The sequence below is a fragment of the Notolepis coatsorum genome, assembly GCF_963971535.1.
Source record: "Notolepis coatsorum genome assembly, chromosome: 7".
In the NCBI taxonomy this organism is placed as follows: domain Eukaryota; kingdom Metazoa; phylum Chordata; class Actinopteri; order Aulopiformes; family Paralepididae; genus Notolepis; species Notolepis coatsorum.
The window spans coordinates 38,725,182-38,744,956 of NC_140171.1; the positions used below are offsets into that span (position 1 = coordinate 38,725,182).

At 41.4% G+C, this 19,775-nt stretch overlaps 1 protein-coding gene across 1 annotated transcript in view; it reads left to right on the top strand.

The window, feature by feature from the left end:
• Positions 1–17,867, top strand: part of camk2d2 (calcium/calmodulin-dependent protein kinase (CaM kinase) II delta 2) — a 36,305-nt gene extending 18,438 nt beyond the window's left edge. The window contains exons 8-13 of the mRNA XM_084319125.1: positions 647–691; positions 5,479–5,527; positions 10,479–10,554; positions 10,755–10,849; positions 15,080–15,308; positions 17,736–17,867. Of these exons, the coding sequence (XP_084175251.1) occupies positions 647–691; positions 5,479–5,527; positions 10,479–10,554; positions 10,755–10,849; positions 15,080–15,308; positions 17,736–17,739 (498 nt within the window). The 3' untranslated portion in view covers positions 17,740–17,867. The remainder of the gene's footprint in view (positions 1–646; positions 692–5,478; positions 5,528–10,478; positions 10,555–10,754; positions 10,850–15,079; positions 15,309–17,735) is intronic.
• Positions 17,868–19,775: the final 1,908 nt, after the last annotated feature.

Consider the following 19,775-nt stretch of genomic DNA (forward strand, 5'->3'; position numbering starts at 1 on the left):
TAGGGTCAATACCACACCCATAGGGTCAAGACCACTACCCCATGGTCAAGACCACTACCCCAGGATCAAGACCACACCCATAGGGTCAAGATAACACCCCTAGGGTTAGGACCACAACATACCCATAGGGTCAAGACCACACTCCCAGGGTTAAGACCACACCAATAGGGTCAAGACTCAAGACCACACCCATAGGGTTAGGACCACACTCACAGGGTCAAGACCACACCAATAGGGTCAAGACCACACTCACAGGGTCAAGACCACACCAATAGGGTCAAGACCACACTCACAGGGTCAAGACCACACCCATAGGGTCAAGACCACACTCCCAGGGTCAAGACCACACCCATAGGGTTAGGACCACACTAATAGGGTTATAACCACATCCATAGGGTCAAGACCACACCCATAGGGGTCAAGACCACACCCCCAGGTCAAGGAGAAGAGAGCTGTAGCTACACATGCACTTGTGCACACACTGCTTTTGCATTTTTTCCTGTTATGTCTTTCTTTACTAATTTCTTTCCTCACTTTAATTTCTCTTCTCTTCTCTTCTCTTCTCTTCTCTTCTCTTCTCTTCTCTTCTCTTCTCTTCTCTTCTCTTCTCTTCTCTTCTCTTCTCTTCTCTTCTCTATCTGTTCAGGAACCACAGACGACTGTGATCCACAATCCAGCGGATGGCAACAAGGTATTACAGTGTACCTGCACTTTTCATCTTTACTTTTATGTTTGATTGCATACATAATATTCTGTATTAACATTGTACTGTATGATCCACTGATGTGTCTTAAGAAAAATGCTGTTCCTTTTCACTTTCTCCATAGGCCCTTTCTCATTAGCCTACATGGCCTTGCTGTTATCATCTGGGGCATGGTCCCTTTAACCCTTCCACTACCACACTACAGAAGGTTAACCTTTCACTACCACACTACAGATGGTTAACCCTTTGTAGTGTGGTAGTGAAAGAGTTCATTCACATATCTTAAAACTAGTGGTGGGACTCGATAAAAATGTGTACTCGAATTAATTCAAGACTATAGTTAATTAATCGAAATTAATCACATTTTAATCACATATCAATATTTGATGCGAAAAGCAAAACTTTTCAATTCAAATGAATTTTGGTATACGAGTGAATCAATGAATATACATTATACACACGTTTAAGCAGCAAAATCCTGTATTAGCTACTACACAGTAGTGTTGTAAAAAATATCGATTTTTCGATACATATCGATTCTGAATATTTAAAACGGTTTCAATACTCATTTCCCGCAATATCGATATTTAATTATTCATAAAAAATAAAAATAATATATATATTTTTTATAAGGAAGTTGCATTGTTCATTTCAATACCTCTAATAGTACAGTAGTCCACACACACACACACACACACACACACACACACACACACACACACACACACACACACACACACACACACACACACACACACACACACACACACACACACACACACACATGTGCATTCAGTTAAGTTGGAATATGACTGTAATACAAACAGTTCAGTTTGTCAGGTACATGCAACACAGATTACAGTGTTTACATCTGTCTGCTTGAGAAAATACCATGTTCTGCAATAAAAATGATTGAAGTGAGATGAACAGACTGAACTTTATTTTATTAGATAAAACATGTTGACAAAGTTTTACTTTGCAGTTGAAAAAAGGTAATACATTAAATTTGATAAAAAATTTATTAAAATAAATGTCATGTTATGATGAATTGAAAATGGGGGACCCTGATGTAAACAAGACAAAAGTCTTTCTCTGGTCTGCATCCCCTTAACAATTGTGTGTATTGAGCTGTACTGTATTGTACCCATTCTGCAATCTGTTACAATTTGCAATCAATCAATCTGTTATGCTTAACACGCAGTACTATTAACTTTACTTAATTTCTAAGATTATATCATTTAGTTATTATGGGTTATTAGTTATGTGTGCTCTAAAGATAAACAAAGGGTTTTAAAAGTGTTATATTTATCTTCTCTTATAGTACCAGAGAGAAGCTGAGGAGAATCAACCAGCAACAAAAGCTAAATTTATTTAAAAAAAATTATATATTTATCTTTTTTTTCTTCTTTTTTTTACATTTTAAGATTGAACCTAAGATTTTCCCTGTGGTATCGAAAATGGTATAGAATATCGATACTTTTCAAGGTATCGTATAGAAGTTCGAAATTCCAGTATCGTGACAACACTACTACACAGACCAACAGCAGATCAATGCAATTTTTAACAAAGTGCAGCAATTTTTGGAATAATATATATATAGCGCAAAGGACCTTTTGTAAACTCAAGCACTTTCGAGGTAAAAGTAAAACGCAGTACTTTCAAGTACATTCCAGTTGACCATTGGAAAAAAAAACTCTTGATTGATCTCAAGTACTCTTATTTAAAAAAATGTATGAACAAACCAGACTGGCGGCTGATTGGCGCAGTGGGCAAAGCGCTCGCCACTAACGCAAGAGACGCTGGGTTCGAGCCCAGCTTTCTGCATTGCTACCGGCTGGCCGGTCGTTCATACTAACACAATTGGCAAGTGTTAGAGGGTGGGAAAGCCGGTGGGTGGGGATTGGACGTTGTGGACAGCGACTCCTACAGGTCGGTTTGGTGACGCCGGTGCGGCAGAAGCAGGAAGTAGCGGGGGCAGCGTGAGCCTCCCACGCGTTACTCCTCGCCACTGAGAGTTCGAGCTGCTGCGGTGAAAAGATGCGACAGGCTGCGTCCTCGTGTACCGGAGGGGACACGTGATGCAAGGCTTCTGTCCTCACTACAGCCGACCAGTGGGAGGCATAGTCTAGCAACGTTCAAGACAGGGGAGGGAAGAATTGGATAATACGAAATTGGGATGGGAGAAAGATAGAAAAATGGGGAGAAAAAGTGGATCAAAAAAACAAACCAGACTAAGAAAAAAAGTTATTTGCGATTTATTATACTTTATACTTATAGCACATGCATGAGTCTGGTCTCCTTTGAAAGGTAACATTCTTACACAATAAAGAAAAATCATCATGCGATTAAATGCATAATTTTCTTTTACTTTAAATTATTTATGTAGTTAATAAAAAATTATAAATAAAAAAAAATCTAACCCTAACTAACCTTACTGTCATGCACTAATAAACTAACTGTACAGTGTAGCACTCAACACTTTGATGAACATTGTTACTCAGCTGATAGAGTTGTGCCCTTCCTGATGACTTGTCATACAGAACTTGTAAGTTGCTTTGGATAAAAGCGTCAGCTAAATTACTAAATGTAAATGTAAATGTAAATGTAATTAATCGAAATGAATGCGATAAAGTCCCAGCCCTAAAACTAGGGCTGTCAGTTTATTGCATTAATTAGATTAATTAATTACACAGCAAAATATCACGTTATGAAAATGAACTAAAAATGTATTAAAATATATATATTTTTTTTAAATAAAAATGTTTTTAAATGTTTTTCTTTTTTATCTCATTCATTCCATAATAACGTAGAATAAACATTTACAAACTTAAAAAAAAAATTGTCCATTTGCATGTTCTTGGTATCTGATTCTAGGGACATCTATGGATCTCAGGGAATGTATTCCCAGTGTCAGAAATACTGTGGGCGGAATCCACAGAGAATGGATTGCGCGAAGCAAATTGCATTCACGGAGCCTGCTCTGCGTCTACGAGGTATCCACAGAAGCACATTGCTCGATGAGATACCAGCGCAGACACACCCAATATGTGTGGCTGCAAGCAGTCTGCACTCTGCACTCCTGACAGCGCTCTTGGCAGAAATGTGTCTGTCGAAATGTAGCGTGCTGTCAAGTTTAGCGCGCTGTCCAAAAAAAGAAAATAAATTAGAAATCAAGAAATCACTCCATCCATTAACTCAACTGGACTGTCATACTATTCATTTGCATTGCACTTGGGACATTGATATTATATTATTGATGTTATTATTTATACATGCTATATTCAGTATGTTTGTATGTGGTGATGCTCTAAACTCAATTTCGTTGGACCAACAATGACAATAAAGATTATATTCTTTTGCACTCCTCTATACATTACGAAGTAAACGAAATACAATACAAAATGAACGGAATACTAAAGAAAATAGATCTTATGAGTTATGAACAGTATCTAACTTTCTTTTATTTTTTTTATTATCTTTTTCCCCCTCCTTTTTTCCGATTTTTCTCCCATCCCACTGTTAGTCGTTATGCCAATTCCCAACCCCCTTCCTGGTTTTTGCGCACCCCCCCCTACTGTTGGTCCGGGAGGCCGGAGACTGTCACATGCTTTCCTCCGACACATGTGCAGCCAGCCGGCAGCCAGCCTGGCAGCGCAGATTCTCACCGGGAGAGTGTAACGTGTGGAAGGTCACACTACCTTTCTCCAGATCCTACCCTCGCTGTGCAGGCGCCCCGACCCAACTGTAGGGGTCGCTGTCCACAACGCCCAGGACCCACCCACGGCTTCCCTCCCCCTAACTCAGCCAAACGAGTTAGTATAGCGATCAGCCCAAGCCAAGGCAATGCTGACTCTCCGGGAGTCGAGACCGCAGCCTCTTGCATTGGTGACGAGCACAATCTCCGCTACGCCACCTGACCGCCTGTGAACAGTATCTAACTTGTTCGAGAAATATAAAGCCGAGTGCCATAGCCTTCGCAACGCAATATCAGATAAGGCTATCTGACATTTCAAATGCTTGCTTCTGAGATGATGATCAATACAATAAACATTTATTTCTGATATAGGTGCATAGCAGTAATGCAATGTCATGATTATTATTATTCTGAAGTTATTATTATTATTATTATTATTATTATTATTATTATTATTATTATTATTATTATTATTATTATTATTATTATTATTATTATTATTATTATTATTATTATTATTATTATTAAATTAAAGATTCATTTATAATTAATTAATAAGAACTCGTCTCCTTCACTATAATCTAAATTAAATCAGATATAGGCCAGGTCTTTACAACTTAATAAAGAATATATATTAAATGGGATAGGAACTAAATTAAATGTACCATATACAATGAAATAATAGACACAACTGGTGGCTTGATCTAGGAACTAGCCTACAACTATCTTACAACTATAATAAATATCTTAGTTGGGAACAACATTGACATAGCAAAGCAGTGTACAGGTACAGGTACAGTATTTATTATTGAGTTCAAACTTTGTATTCAGAAGCAGTGTTTCCACTCGATTCTGCCACAATAATTTAACTGAACCGGAACTGGAACACACTTTGCACCCTATAAGAACTTGCAGACAAGCTTTTCTTTTCTTTTCTCTTTTCTTTCCTTTTCTTTTTGTATCCTACCGTGTGCATCCAGTGTACAAACATGCCACAAAACACTATGAATACATTACTTCTGTTGCTTAGTAACATATACACATTACTGACTCCTTGGTTGCATGTGTTGTCCTCCTCCAGGAATCCATAGAGAGTGCCAACACGACTATAGAAGATGAGGATGTGAAAGGTAGGGAGACTCTTCTCTCTTCTCCTCTGTCTCCTCTACACTGGCCACTGTACAGTCCTACCACACCGTGTTTATCACCGTCTGTCCTGTTTGCTCCCAGTGAGCCTGACTGTCTTGAATCTGCCCCAAACATTTTCCCTTTTTTGTGGTCGTCAACCCCTATTCTATAATGTGTTATGTATCCTCTTTGTCTCCCTCCTCTTCCTCCTAGCAGTAGGGCTGTTAAAATTGGGCAAAAATTATGTTTGATTATTCCTTCTAAAAAAACACACATAGGTTTGAACTATTCGAATATCTAGTATTGCGCAGTATGTCCACAAGAGGGCAAACCAATACAACAAGAGGCATAAATATAGTATAGGTGATATTTATTTAAACATAAACATGACATGAATGTAGGTGACGGCCTTGAACGCAGTCAAGTTGGGAGAACAAAAAAGTAAACATTAACATGAACATAAGATCTACATACCCAGTACACCATACTCATGTCCTTGCTTGAACGAAATAAGCCTCTTCGTGCTGCAGATAGCGAGCTTGTGGCGGGCGGTGTAAAATAGTAGTTAAGATGTGGCTGTTTGGGTGGAATTAGGCCATTAGGCCATGCTCATTTGGGTGCATATTTTTTAGATGTGTCCTCAGGTTGCTAGTGGTGGAATGGGAATGGTAGGCCATCTGACCGAAAAGTCTTTTAGATAGTTCAGAGTGCAAATCACTCTCTCCACAGCCGAGTTGGGTTTCCAAATTCTGCCATCATTGCCACACAGTTGTTGTTGAATTATTGGCTTGTTTCAGCTCAAGGGATCGACCTACATATAATTTTCAATCCACTATGAAATGGAAGTGACATCCTGACTCCTGTCTGTCATGCAGTGCATTGATCGCAACGACCCACGCGATTAGTTGAAAATTAATAAATTATCCATTTTCACAATCTAATGTATTTTTTTTTAGTTTGTTACAATTTGAATATAGAATATTCACTGACAGCCCTACCTAGCGGTCCTACTTTGTGTTTCGCTTTCCTGTGATTGTCCTTTGGATGTTGCCATTGGTTACGTCGATAACACACACCGTGCTTTTATCCCATATATTTTTGAGTATAATCAAATGCTCTTTCTTTCTATTTCTGAAAGACCTTTCTTTTTTCTTCTTCCATTTCTCCATTGTTGTTTTTTTCCGGATGTCCATGGTTTGATTTCACATGGTCCCTGTCCTGCTTTCACACACACACACACACACACACACACACACACACACACACACACACACACACACACACACACACACACACACACACACACACACACACACATCCTTAACACTCAACCACACAATCTCTTCCAGTCCTTCGTCTGGGCAGCTTAGTGGGCAGTCTCTTGAGCTCAAAGGGACGTTACTCCCAGATGTCTGAGCCAAGGCAGACTCCCACCTCCTCAGTCCAGAGTAAGTCCCTCCTTGAGTGGGGGAGACGCCTCCACCCCATTTCTGCACTCAGTCGTCCCTGGGGAAGACTGCTCTCCCTACCCACTACCCACTACCCCAGACAGTAGGTTTTCTTCCTACGGTGTTGTCCCTCCCTAACCTCTCCATGAGCCCCATCAGACCACAGAGGAAAACGTTGGCTAAGTCAAACCTCTCCTCAGTGGGAATCCATGGTGCACTTGAGGAACAATAGGCCTTGCACCGAATGTTTACAATGCCCATTTGTCCACCATGTTGGAGGAAACAACGGTTGTTACGTGCAGCACAATGGTTACTATGTGTTGATATATGAGAAATATATCAACAAAAATTGTTTCATGCTATTCCTGTGTTTGTATTTATTTTATGTATTAACACACAGTTAATACATTTTCATTTCAAATGTGGTTACCAATGGGTTACAGGCAGCCATGTTGGAAGAAAGAGAACTACACAAACATTCCGCAGCAAGGCCTCTATTGTGATTCCAAGTGTCTCATGGTAACTCGTGAAGGATATTTGGGTATTAGAGATTGTAGCTTCTTGTGTCGCACTGAGCGCCATCACCCTCCTTCCCCTGTGGTGGTAACGAACCAAAGCTTCCGTGTTTCTGACCCCTGGCGTCCTGCCAAGTCCTTGCTGCTGTTCCCTGGGTTCTATGTCCTCAAGATACAGATTCTGTTCTCTGCTCTCCCTTGGTCCTTTGTTCTGACAAACCCAAACAATGATTCATACCTTCATACAGTCTGGAGCTGACTCACACATACATGCGTATGCGTGGCTGCACAGATCAGCCCGTACACACGAGTGCGCACACACACAGCGTTTCATACTCAAAATGTACTCATGCATACACATACAGTACATAACAAGCAAGCCTGTGTATGTGACCATAAGCACACATTTGTTTGATAATCTGTGCATACCAGTGGCGGCTGCTGAATTTTTTTTTTGGTGAAGCAACATTTTTATTTTTAAAACATCCCCCACTGTGTGTGTCAGTGGTGGCTGGTGAGCTAAAAAATTGGGGAGGACGGGAGAGATAACAATTTTTTTATAAAGAAGTCCGAAGTTCAAGCTTTCTTTAACTACGAGGCATTTATTCCTCGTATCATTTTTTTTTATATAATATCAAACAGAATACTGAGTCTGTGCTAACCGAATACAGAAGCTATGTTTGCTGTATTTTGGGGGGAAACATTATCTTTGACCTGTATTGGTCCCCTTGATACCACATTGTTGGGTATGGCCTATGACACTTGGCCATAGTGCAGGGTCTTGTGAGGTCAAACCGTTAGTCGTGGTGGTGATACTTCTGCTTGTAGAGGTGGGTGACACGTCATCTTCATGATGGGCAGGTGTTATGGTCTCACTGAAGGTGGATGTTGACGGACAGGGTTCCTGCAAGTTTCAACAGGTTACATTTAAGACTTTTTAAGACCTTTTTAAGACCACTTTCAATAGAATCTAATACGTATTTCATTGCCATACCAGCAAAGAACTATTAAGGAAAATGACGTAATTCCATATGTATTGGCCTGATAGGCTATTACCATACTGCTTACTTTGCAGCCCGGACATTTCCCCCCAAACACATTTAAACATGATACAGAGAAGTTATTGCAACATAGAAGTAATATTCCTAATCCAATAACATTTTACCTGACTTTTTAAGGGCCAAAATTCTGATTATTAAATGTAAGACTTTAAGAATCCTGGACAAACGGTTATGAATATTAGCACTTTGAAAGGGATCATGTACCTTGGCTAGTGTGTCCTCCTGAGCTTGGTCAATATCCACCTGGGCACATTATAGGCAGGAGGTGGGGTGCCGAAATACTTCAATAATGACCCTAGGAGAGATAAGAAAATTATATAATTATAGTAAAAAGCATTGCATTCATCATAGCATCATAGCACCACTAAAATCACAAGAACAGCTACAGTAGCAAAGTTAATAATATGTTCAAGTCACCAACAGTATTTATGAGCTTTTGAAAAGCAAATATATTACAACGTGCATTTTTCACAAAATGAAACAATGAGACACTAGACGATTGCATGTTAGTGTGAAAAACATGATAATTGAGTGTTCCTGTCCTTTACAGTTAGCTAGCTAGGTTATTAACTAACAAAATAACGTGAGACCTAGCTAGATTACTAACGTTAGCTGGAGAGTTTGAAAGTATCTCACCCAGTAATTAAGGCTATACCATTACTAAACAACAGCATTCGGTTATTTGCTTAATCAGTAGATTTTCTGCTCTACTTACCAGTGGCTCTTTTTTTCCCCCCCATCTTTTTTTCTGATCCAGATGCATAAGTCCTCTTCATTTTGCTGGTTTATACTTCGGTCCTAATCTTGGCTCAAAGTAAAAAATTTACGTGAAGGTGAAGCTAGCTACAACAACTAGCGTTATCCTACAGTAACGTTACACTGACTAGTGTACAGGGCTGTCGGCTAGGAAGCATTGTATAGGAACTGGTGTTCTCTGAATGGCTGGAAGGGGTGTCAATCATGTTCAGGTCGAGAACATGCATCATTTGAAAGAACGCGCATGATTCAAACGAATAGGTGAAACAGTGCTTCACTAGGTGTGCATTAAAACGTGTCATAAACCATAACTATCCAATCAACAACTTATAAGGTACTATTTCGACTTGGTTAGTAAAGCAGAACACTCCCCTGTGTCACCTGAAAGGGGCACTGTTTTGCACAGATACCCACAGTGGAATTTTTTTGGTTTGATTCACAGAGGAAATAGTCATTCTAATGAAATGTTGACATCTAAAAAATATGTTTTATGTAATATGTGTGTTGTGTTTTTTGTTTGTCTGTTTTTTGGTGAAGCACTGCTTCACCTGTTGTCTTATAGAAGCCTCCTCTGGTGCATACAGCCATGAGAGCATATACACATATGAACACACTGTATCTCACTCATGGACATTAGGATACGGCTTTTTTTCTGTTTATCGCAACAGAGCCTAAATAGTTCTCTCTTGTTGTGTAGGCGATGAGGTGATGATTATTATATTTAACATGCTTTTTTGTTGTAAAAATTGTAAGTCGTTTTTTCACTATCCCCCAGCCTGCACCAATAACAATAAAGGTAATTGTCGACATCTCCGTAGCAAGCAATTGCATTGGTTTATTTGAGGTCTTTTTTAGCTCTTGCTCTGTGAACGGAATTCGTATCATTTTCTTGCCTGATGTCGCTATTAGTCATGGAAGTCACTAGTATCTATTTTGTTATATCACTTAGAACTGAAACAGCAGCAATATTTTTAAATGCACTTTTGAGAGTGCCTTCCATGTCTAATAACTTTGATATCCCGCTAATTTGTAGAGTAGCACTATTTGCAAAAAAAATGTGGTACACACTCAGACCTTACATTTGCCTGATATATAGTAATATCTGGCTGGATTCTGAACCCAGTGTGAGATCATTTAATCGGTCGGTTGATGTTTTGCGATTGTGTGTTGTAGCTCGTAAACAGGAAATCATCAAAGTGACCGAGCAACTGATCGAGTCCATCAACAATGGAGACTTTGAGGCCTATGCGTAAGTTTCCTCCTGTGTGTGTGTGTGTGTGTGTGTGTGTGTGTGTGTGTGTGTGTGTGTGTGTGTGTGTGTGTGTGTGTGTGTGTGTGTGTGTGTGTGTGTGTGTGTGTGTGTGTGTGTGTGTGTGTGTGTGTGTGTGTGTGTGCCAATATGTCTGACTATTTCCTAAAACGTTTCACTCCTATGTTTTGATCGACCAGGAAGATCTGTGACCCTGGGCTGACCTCCTTTGAGCCCGAGGCTCTGGGCAACTTGGTGGAGGGACACGACTTCCACCGCTTCTACTTTGAGAACGGTGAGTTGTTGTCATGGCGGGGGCGGGGCAAAAAAAAGCAACAACAAAAAACAGGCACTTCTTTTGAAATACAAGGAGCTCCCTGCTGCATAGGGGTGCAGCCTATAGGAGAGGAGCATGATTTTTTTTCCGTAGCCTCTGTGAGCGAAGGCGCTCTTTGATTGCAGCGAAGAAGAAAAAGACGCTCTCCGAATGGCTAACCCTAACTCTAAGCATAACCACGTCGAAAGAAGGCTTAAGCATAACCACTTCGAAAGAGGGCCTAAGCATAACCACTTCGAAAGAGGGCCTAAGCATAACCACTTCGAAAGAATGCCTAAGCATAACCACTTCGAAAGAATGCCTAAGCATAACCACTTCGAAAGAATGCCTAAGCATAACCACTTCGAAGCAGAGAATTATGTACAAGGCGGAAGAGACCCTTCGGAGCTAAACCAGTCAGAGAGGGTCTTTTCTTCTTCGCTGTACATGGCCTAGCCAATCAGAGAGCGTCTTCTTCAGAGAGCGTCTTCGCAAACAGAACTCCAGTTTGAACAAGCTGACTCTAGAGCTATGTGGCAGGGGCTCAAAACGATGACAGACTACAAAGGCGCCTCCCTCAAACTGAACAGTGACATCTCCTTAGCAAATGACCTCAATACCTTCTATGCGAGGTTTGATGCTGGTAATAACAACACCAGCTCACAAGCCACGGCAATGGGGGGGGGGGGGGGGTCGGCTGCTGATGGAGGCGCAGTGTTCAGGGTAACAGAGCATGAGGTGAGGCGGACCTTTAAAAAAGTGAATATCAGGAAGGCAGCAGGTCCGGACGGCATCCCCGGCCGCGTCCTAAAAGTCTGTGCCGACCAACTGGCCCCAGTATTCACTGACATATTTAACCTGTCCTTAGAACAGGCTGTCATCCCCACCTGCCTGAAGAAGTCCACTATTATCCCTGTACCCAAAAAATCCAAGCCTGCTTGCCTCAACGACTACCGCCCTGTAGCTCTCACCTCCATAGCCATGAAGTGCTTTGAGAAGCTAGTAAAGGGCTACATCTGCTCCTCCCTCCCCATCAACATGGACCCCCTGCAATTTGCATACCGCCCCAACAGGTCCACGGAGGACGCCATAGCCCATGTGCTGCACACAGCAGCATCACACCTGGACAAGAGGCAGGGGAAATATGTGAGAATGCTATTCATCGACTACAGCTCGGCATTCAATACCATAGTCCCCTCCATACTCATAGCCAAGCTCAGGGACCTGGGCTTGAACTATGACCTCTGCCAGTGGGTCTTGGACTTCCTGACTGGCAGACCCCAGGTGGTGAGAGCAGGCAACTGCACCTCCTCATCCATCACCCTCAACATAGGGGCCCCCCAGGGCTGTGTTCTGAGTCCCCTCCTCTACTCCCTGTACACACACGACTGTGTGGCTCAGCGGAGTAGCAATACAATCATCAAATTTGCTGACGACACAGTGGTGGTGGGCCTGATCTCTGCCAACGACGAGAGGGCCTACCTGGAAGAGGTCAAGGTCCTGGCGGGATGGTGCCAGGAAAACAGCCTCTCCCTGAACGTCAGCAAAACAAAGGAGATGATTGTGGACTTCAGGAGGTCGGGGGTCAAGGACTACAGCCCCCTCAGCATCGACGGGGCACCGGTTGAGAGAGTCAACAGCTTTAAGTACCTCGGAGCCTACATATCCGAGGACTTGACATGGACCACACACATTGACAGTGTTGTGAAGAAGGCACGACAACGCCTCTACTTCCTCAGGCGCCTAAGGAAGTTCCAAGTCAGTCAGAAGATCCTTAAGAACTTCTACTCATGTACAATAGAGAGCATCTTGACCGGCAACATCACCTCCTGGTTTGGGAATAGCACTGCACAAGACCGAAGCAGACTACAAAGAGTGACACGTTCAGCCGAACGCACAATTGGAGGGGGGCTCCCCACCCTCCAGAACATTTACAACAAGCGTTGCAAGGGCAAGGCTAAGAGAATCATTAAAGACTCCAGTCACCCGAACAACTGCCTCTTTGAACTGCTGCGGTCAGGCAAGCGATACCGGAGTCTCAAGGCGAGCACAGAAAGACTCAGAAGAAGCTTCTATCCCCAGGCCATCAGGCTGCTAAACGAACAATGAACACTACACAACAACAACCACCAAACGCACATAGCACACACATCCACACGCACACACTCACTTTAAACAAACACACTGTAGCACCCACTCCACACACTTTATAGCACGCACCCACTTTAAACAAACACACTGTAGCACCCACTCCCCACACTTTATATTTATTGATGAAGGATTGCACTACAACTCGTACACCTTACTGTAAATTGTACCTAAATTGTACCTCATCCCATTTCTGCTTTGCACTATATAGTACTGTACATTAGTACACTGCATAGTATTGTATATTATATGGTAACTCAGAACATTGTACATATGTCTATACCGAACACTGTGACCTCATTTTCTTCTTCTAAATTACATGCTATACTATGTTATTTGATACTATCTTGTCTAGCACAGTCTCTGGAGCGTAACAGTGAGAAGCATTTTGTATGAAAGTATTCTGTACTTCTGTATGACAACTATTAAAGAAACTTGAACTTGAAACTTGAAACTTGAACAGAGGCTACGGGGAAAAAATCACACGGGAGAGGGAGCCTAGGGCTGGTTTTTGCTTAACCCTTTCACTACCACACTACAGAAGGTTAACCTTTCACTACCACACTACAGACGGTTAACAACGGTGTGGTAGTGAAAGGGTTAACCTTCTGTAGTGTTGTTGTGAAAGGGTTAACCCTTTGTCGTGTGGCAGTGAAAGGGTTACCCTTCTGTATTGTTGCAGTGAAAGGGTTAACCCAGTGCCTTACACTGTAATTATAACTACTTACCTAAAACTATAGTCTACCCATATCATGTTGTATGATAGCATGCACAATAATGCTGTATATACTGTGTATTTATATATTATGTATCCACATTTGCGCCACTGGTGCAGTAGCGTCTCTGGTTACCGAATTACCCTAAATAAATTGGACACACCCAAGTATGGTAGGGCCCTGAGATTGTGTCTGCAACAAACAAAACATGGACATTGTTTGCTCTGGTCCATTTGCATACAAGTGAGCAAGTGTCTCTCTACTGTTAGTTCATATCCACGTTGTTTACTGGCAAATATGGCCTGTTTGTAAATTGTTCTTTTTCAGTTAGGTTTCTTATTGCGTTGAAATCACTCTCACTGTCAAACAAATAGAGCAGAGGAGCACAACGGCAGTTTCTTTCAGGTTTTGCCTTAAATTAAGTGTTCTCACTCATTACTCACGTTAATCCAAACAATAAGCCATCATCTAAAAGTTACACATGAATAGTGAAACATGTGTTTATAAAATATTGGAAAGGGAGATGCTTTTGCTTAACGTGAGTGAATCATGGACAGTATGGTGGGAAGTAGGGGCACTGCCCTAGTGGTAGTGGGTCAAATATTATAGAAATTGATTTTGGCCAGTCAAAATAAACAATTAACAATTAACATGCACCATTGGAAAGCTTAAGGAATTATTTGAGATGCAGCTCAATACTGTATGTGAATATTCTGTCTATTAATATGCAATAAACATTGCGCTATCTTAAAGAAATGAGCCTGCTAGAACCCGCGAAAGCCGGCTAATCCACAGGGGGTCCGTCGGGATTATGGGGCAAAAAAAGGAGAAAGGAATACAGAGGACATGACCTCAGTGTCCTCAATGGTAGCTACAGCCCTGGTGCACTAGGCTACTAAGGCATGGCTGTGATTATACCCTTGTACTGAAAACACTCAAATTAATAATGACTGCTATAAATGGCAGAACGTCCTCTGTCTTGCTAAGAATAGGACAGATAAACCAGATGGCCCAGAAACCTCAATCACATGTCAAGCCTATTGTTGTCCAATGTCCAAAACCATGGAGGCTTATGGAGGCTTTTTCCCCGTATAGATTTGATCAATCAATTACTCCTTTACAGTAGTACCAGTATATCACACATCAGAGAATAGTGTATTTTAGTCTTGAATAAAAGCAAAGAGCACAGTGTTTTAAATTTCACAGTGTGGCTAATATTTAACTACCCTCTGCTCACCCAATTTGGAAAAGAAAGAGGCCCAGGCACTGTAGCTTTCATTATCTTGCGGTATAAAAGTACAAGTTAAGCGTTCATTTTAACAAGCCATCCTGTCTTCTGTTCCAGCGCTGTCTAAAGGGAACAAGCCGGTGCACACCATCCTGCTGAACCCCCACGTGCACCTGATCGGGGAGAACGCAGCATGCATCGCCTACATCCGGCTGACCCAGTACATGGATGGCAGCGGCATGCCGCGCACCATGCAGTCAGAGGAGACCCGTGTCTGGCACCGCCGTGACAGCAAGTGGCAAAACATCCACTTCCACCGCTCCGGATCGCCCAGCGTCCCCTCCCAGTAAGACACACACACACACACACACACACACACACACACACACACACACACACACACACACACACACACACACACACACACACACACACACACACACACACACACACACACACACAGACACACAGACACACATACTCATCACCTCCCAGTAAGAGACACACACACTTATCACCTCCCATTAACACAATCTCTACCACGCAGTTTGAGCATCTTATAGTCTTATCTGCCAGCGCTGTAAGCCTATGGAGTCGCTCACCTTCTTTGCTGGGCTATAACTTTTTAAATATTATAGCTATATCGACATTACTATGGCCCATTCAACATCGGGTATCTATCGTTCCGGATGTGGGAACGTTATATTTTTCCATTCATACATTGTCGTGTTAATACCGTCGTGAATATAAGTATGTTTTTAGAGTGGTCTGCAGTAATTCCTAGAACGCGAGTTATAGGCCCTGATGCATATTATACATAATCGATTGGCGTTTCGTCCCTATACACGCTACATTAAAAAATTCAAATGCATATGATCGGTATACATTATGCTCCATCATGCGTGAAGGAAAGGGGGAGGGGGGGTCGTTTGATGATTCCTTGATTGTCAGTAACGGCTTTCTTTAGTACAACATCATACGTTGATGAGATGGATTGCAATTAAATAAATGGACAATCGAGCTGGAATTAATCCTCTTACCTGTGGCCGATGAGTCTGGAGAAAAAATATTCCAATTATTTGATTTCCATCTGCTAGATCCGTTTTCCGTTTGTACAACGCAATAAACGCCGAACGAATATTGATTCTTGCTTCTCGAAAGCTATCCAATGTACTAGAGTGTTTGTCTGGATCCACATAACAAGAGAGCTCTGCCCAGAACATATTCACCAATGCACAGAGCGCCCCATCCTGTTTAGAGTGGGTGCAACATCACCCGAAATCCACCAGGCGGCGGTATTGAGCCGTTGCAATATCAGACAGAGTCCAGAGTCTCCCAGAGCCTTGCTGGATGAATTATGAATGGCAATAGCGAATAAAGGAAATAACGATCATAAAAACGAGTAAACTCGTTATTGGCGCAATTCGATTGGTGGGCAATAACGAGATAACTCGTTCTTGGCGCAGAAGCAGTTAAGAGACACACACACACACTCATCACCTCCCAGTAAGAGACACACACACTTATCACCTCCCATTAAGAGACACACACACATTCATTATCTCCCAGTAAGAGACACACATACTCATCACCTCCCAGAAAGAGACACACACTTATCTACTCCCATTAAGAGACACACACACTCGTTATCTCCCAGTAAGAGACATGTGCACTCATCACCTCCCAGTAAGAGACATGTGCACTCATCACCTCCCATTAAGAGACACACACACATTCATTATCTCCCAGTAAGAGACACACATACTCATCACCTCCCAGTAAGAGACACACACACTTATCACCTCCCAGTAAGAGACACACACACTTATCTCCCAGTAAGAGACGCACACACTCATCACCTCCCAGTAAGAGATGCACGCACTCATCACCTCCCAGTAAGAGATGCACGCACTCATCACCTCCCAGTAAGAGACACGCGCACTTATCTACTCCCATTAAGAGACACACTCTTAAGTCTCACTAAGTTTGCCAATAGGGATGTATCAGTAGTATTGGCAGTGGTAGTAGTCATAATAGTAATCCACTATATTTTTTTATTTTCTAAAAAATAAACCAGTTCAACACAGGTAACCACTTTTGCTTCATTTCTTTGATGGCTCAAATGTATGCTCTAGTCCAGTGGTTCCCAAACCTCTCCTCGAGACACCCCAGCCGTTCCATGTATTTGTTAAATTCCACCACCAGCACACCTTGATTCAACTAATAAAGGGCTAGTTAAGTTGAATCAGGTGTGCTGGTGGTGGAATTTAACATACATTGAACGGCTGGGGTGCTTCGAGGAGAGGATTGGGAAGCACTAGTCTAGTCGATTTTGTGTTTTGAGCACAACGTTCATCATAGATCTAGCCTCTTTATTTTGCTCTCAAAGTGCACCAGATTGATGCATTTAACTTTAAAATGTACACACAAAAAAAAGTTCCCGGGGGGCATGCCCCCGGACCCCCCTACAGGGTCAGAGGTTCACCCCCCATAGTCTCTGAAAATCCTGTGGGAAACACGTACCTCTAGAAAATACTATATAAAAACATTGATCTAAATGTTGGCAATATGCTTCAATCATTTATTTGGTCAATTATAAGTCTTAAAAACCTTAAGTGAAACCCTCACCTAAAGAAACACCATTCCATACCCTTGCATTTCATTCTGCAACACACTGTAGCAACTGGCATAACCCAAGTGGTCTGCATGTTTCTTTATGCAAATGTTTCTCTTCTACCATAACATTTGTCTCTTTCTCTCCGTTTTCCTGCAGTTAATGGAATATGAAGTGTCAGTTGAAAAATCAACAAGTCTCTGAAGGGTCATTCAATTAGCCAGCCCTCTGACCCCATCCCCCTGACCCTTCTGTAAGGACATGACATCGCACAGGACAAGAGTATCAATACATTTTACTGTTATGGCATTTTATTAATGGACGTCATTCGAACCACCGCTGGGTGGCTGCACACCATATTTGGACGTTATGAAATGAGCATTTCTTTTTCTGTTTTTTAAGCTGTTTTGGTATGCATTTTAAATATTATAGAGATGTTTAAAATCGAATACTGTAACCTCTCCCGAAAAATTAGTTATGTATTTTTACGTGTATTTATGTGTGTGCAATACGAAACATTTGAAAGATCAGAATGTTAAAATCGAGCTTGCTTTAGTTCTGGTGATGTATATATACATTGTGATTGTTGATAAAAAACAAAACAAACATTTGAAATTGCTATTCTTGCTATCAGAGGAATTAAGAGTTTACGTGAATCCAGTTTATGAGCTACATTTATGTTTGCTATGAGCTAAGTCATACTGTTTGAATCGACAGATTTCATAGAATAATACTAATTTTATTTTAAAGAAAGGTGGAGCAGCTTACACTTTGCATCGAGATATGTTTGCCTTTATATCATTGAAATAAGAAATAAGAGAATGTAGCATATATTATATGAAAAATCAAGACTATTGTGTAGTGCATGGGGGGGGACTATTGTGAGTAAGACATATGAAACTATAATATCTTCTGTTTTTATTTGTGAATCACTAACTTGTTTGTTTGCATTTGTTAATGTTGTGCATCGGTCCTGTCTCGGATGTTTCTAATGTCCTCATGGAACTGTCTTAAAAAACAATAACAGTTATGGTAAATATCCAGCATAAATATCAAAACCTCATATCCAAAGAGGAAAACATTTATTCGTTGTCGAAGCACCCCTTACATTTTGTATAAAAACTGGAATGAAAGAAAAGAAAAAATAGTTCATTTTCCTAATGTTTGTATACTTGTATTGTACGACTGTATGTACGATTTCTGTTGTTGTTTTCTTCCCCGTCATTTCCCAATGTATTGTTTTTGCTGATAACAAGAGAAGGAATGATGTGATGGTTAGCTCCGAGTTCAGTCAGCTTAGCTGCCGCCATGACGACTTGGCTGACAAGTCTGGGAACCCTTTCTGTGAGGGGCTTTGGTTTGAAAAGAACGAAGCGGGAAGGAAGGGGTGGAAAGTGAAAGAGTACAGAAAGGGGAAGAAGAAAAAAGGAGATTGAAGGAATGAGTTGAGGGAAGGAGTGTACAATGACGTGAGGGACGTCTTCCTTGAGGATCAGTGCTTCTTTGCTAGCCTGTGGTCCCCTCGCCGCCACAGAACAACGCCAGTGTCTCTCTCTCTCTCTCTCTCTCTCTCTCTCTCTCTCTCTCTCTCTCTCTCTCTCTCTCTCTCTCTCTCTCATTCCATTTGTCTCCTCTTTTTCTTTTAGCGATACTATGGTAACTAACATCTCTTTTGACAAAACATGATGTTAATGCAACGCACCGCTACATGGTGTATACTTGTTGCCAGCAACACGGCAATAGATGGATAAACATGTTTAAGAAATAAATAAATCAATCAATCAATCTAAAAGGTGTGGTAACAATCGCATGGGGTTTGCTCTGGTCGACTTTAGAAATAGGTCACTTGCATGCTGTTTTTTTTTTCCCTTTTAAGATTGATGTGCACTATTAATGGTATTCTCATGACATTCTTTTGACGTACAATATGACACAGAGCCACAGCTCATTGGCCACAAGTCGTCATTCATTAACAATCACCTGCTGTTTGATTACAATCACGTGTTTGTGACACCAAGATGTCTGCGATCGAATACTATGAATTGCTGAACAGTAAAAGCTATTTTTGTTCATTATTACCAAGGGGACATAATACAGAGCAACTGTTTGACTTTGCCTAGATTCAGCCCAAGTGTTAGCTACTATGTCCTACTTGATACAGCCTCTGAAGTGTTAGCTAATAGTCCTACTTGATTCAGC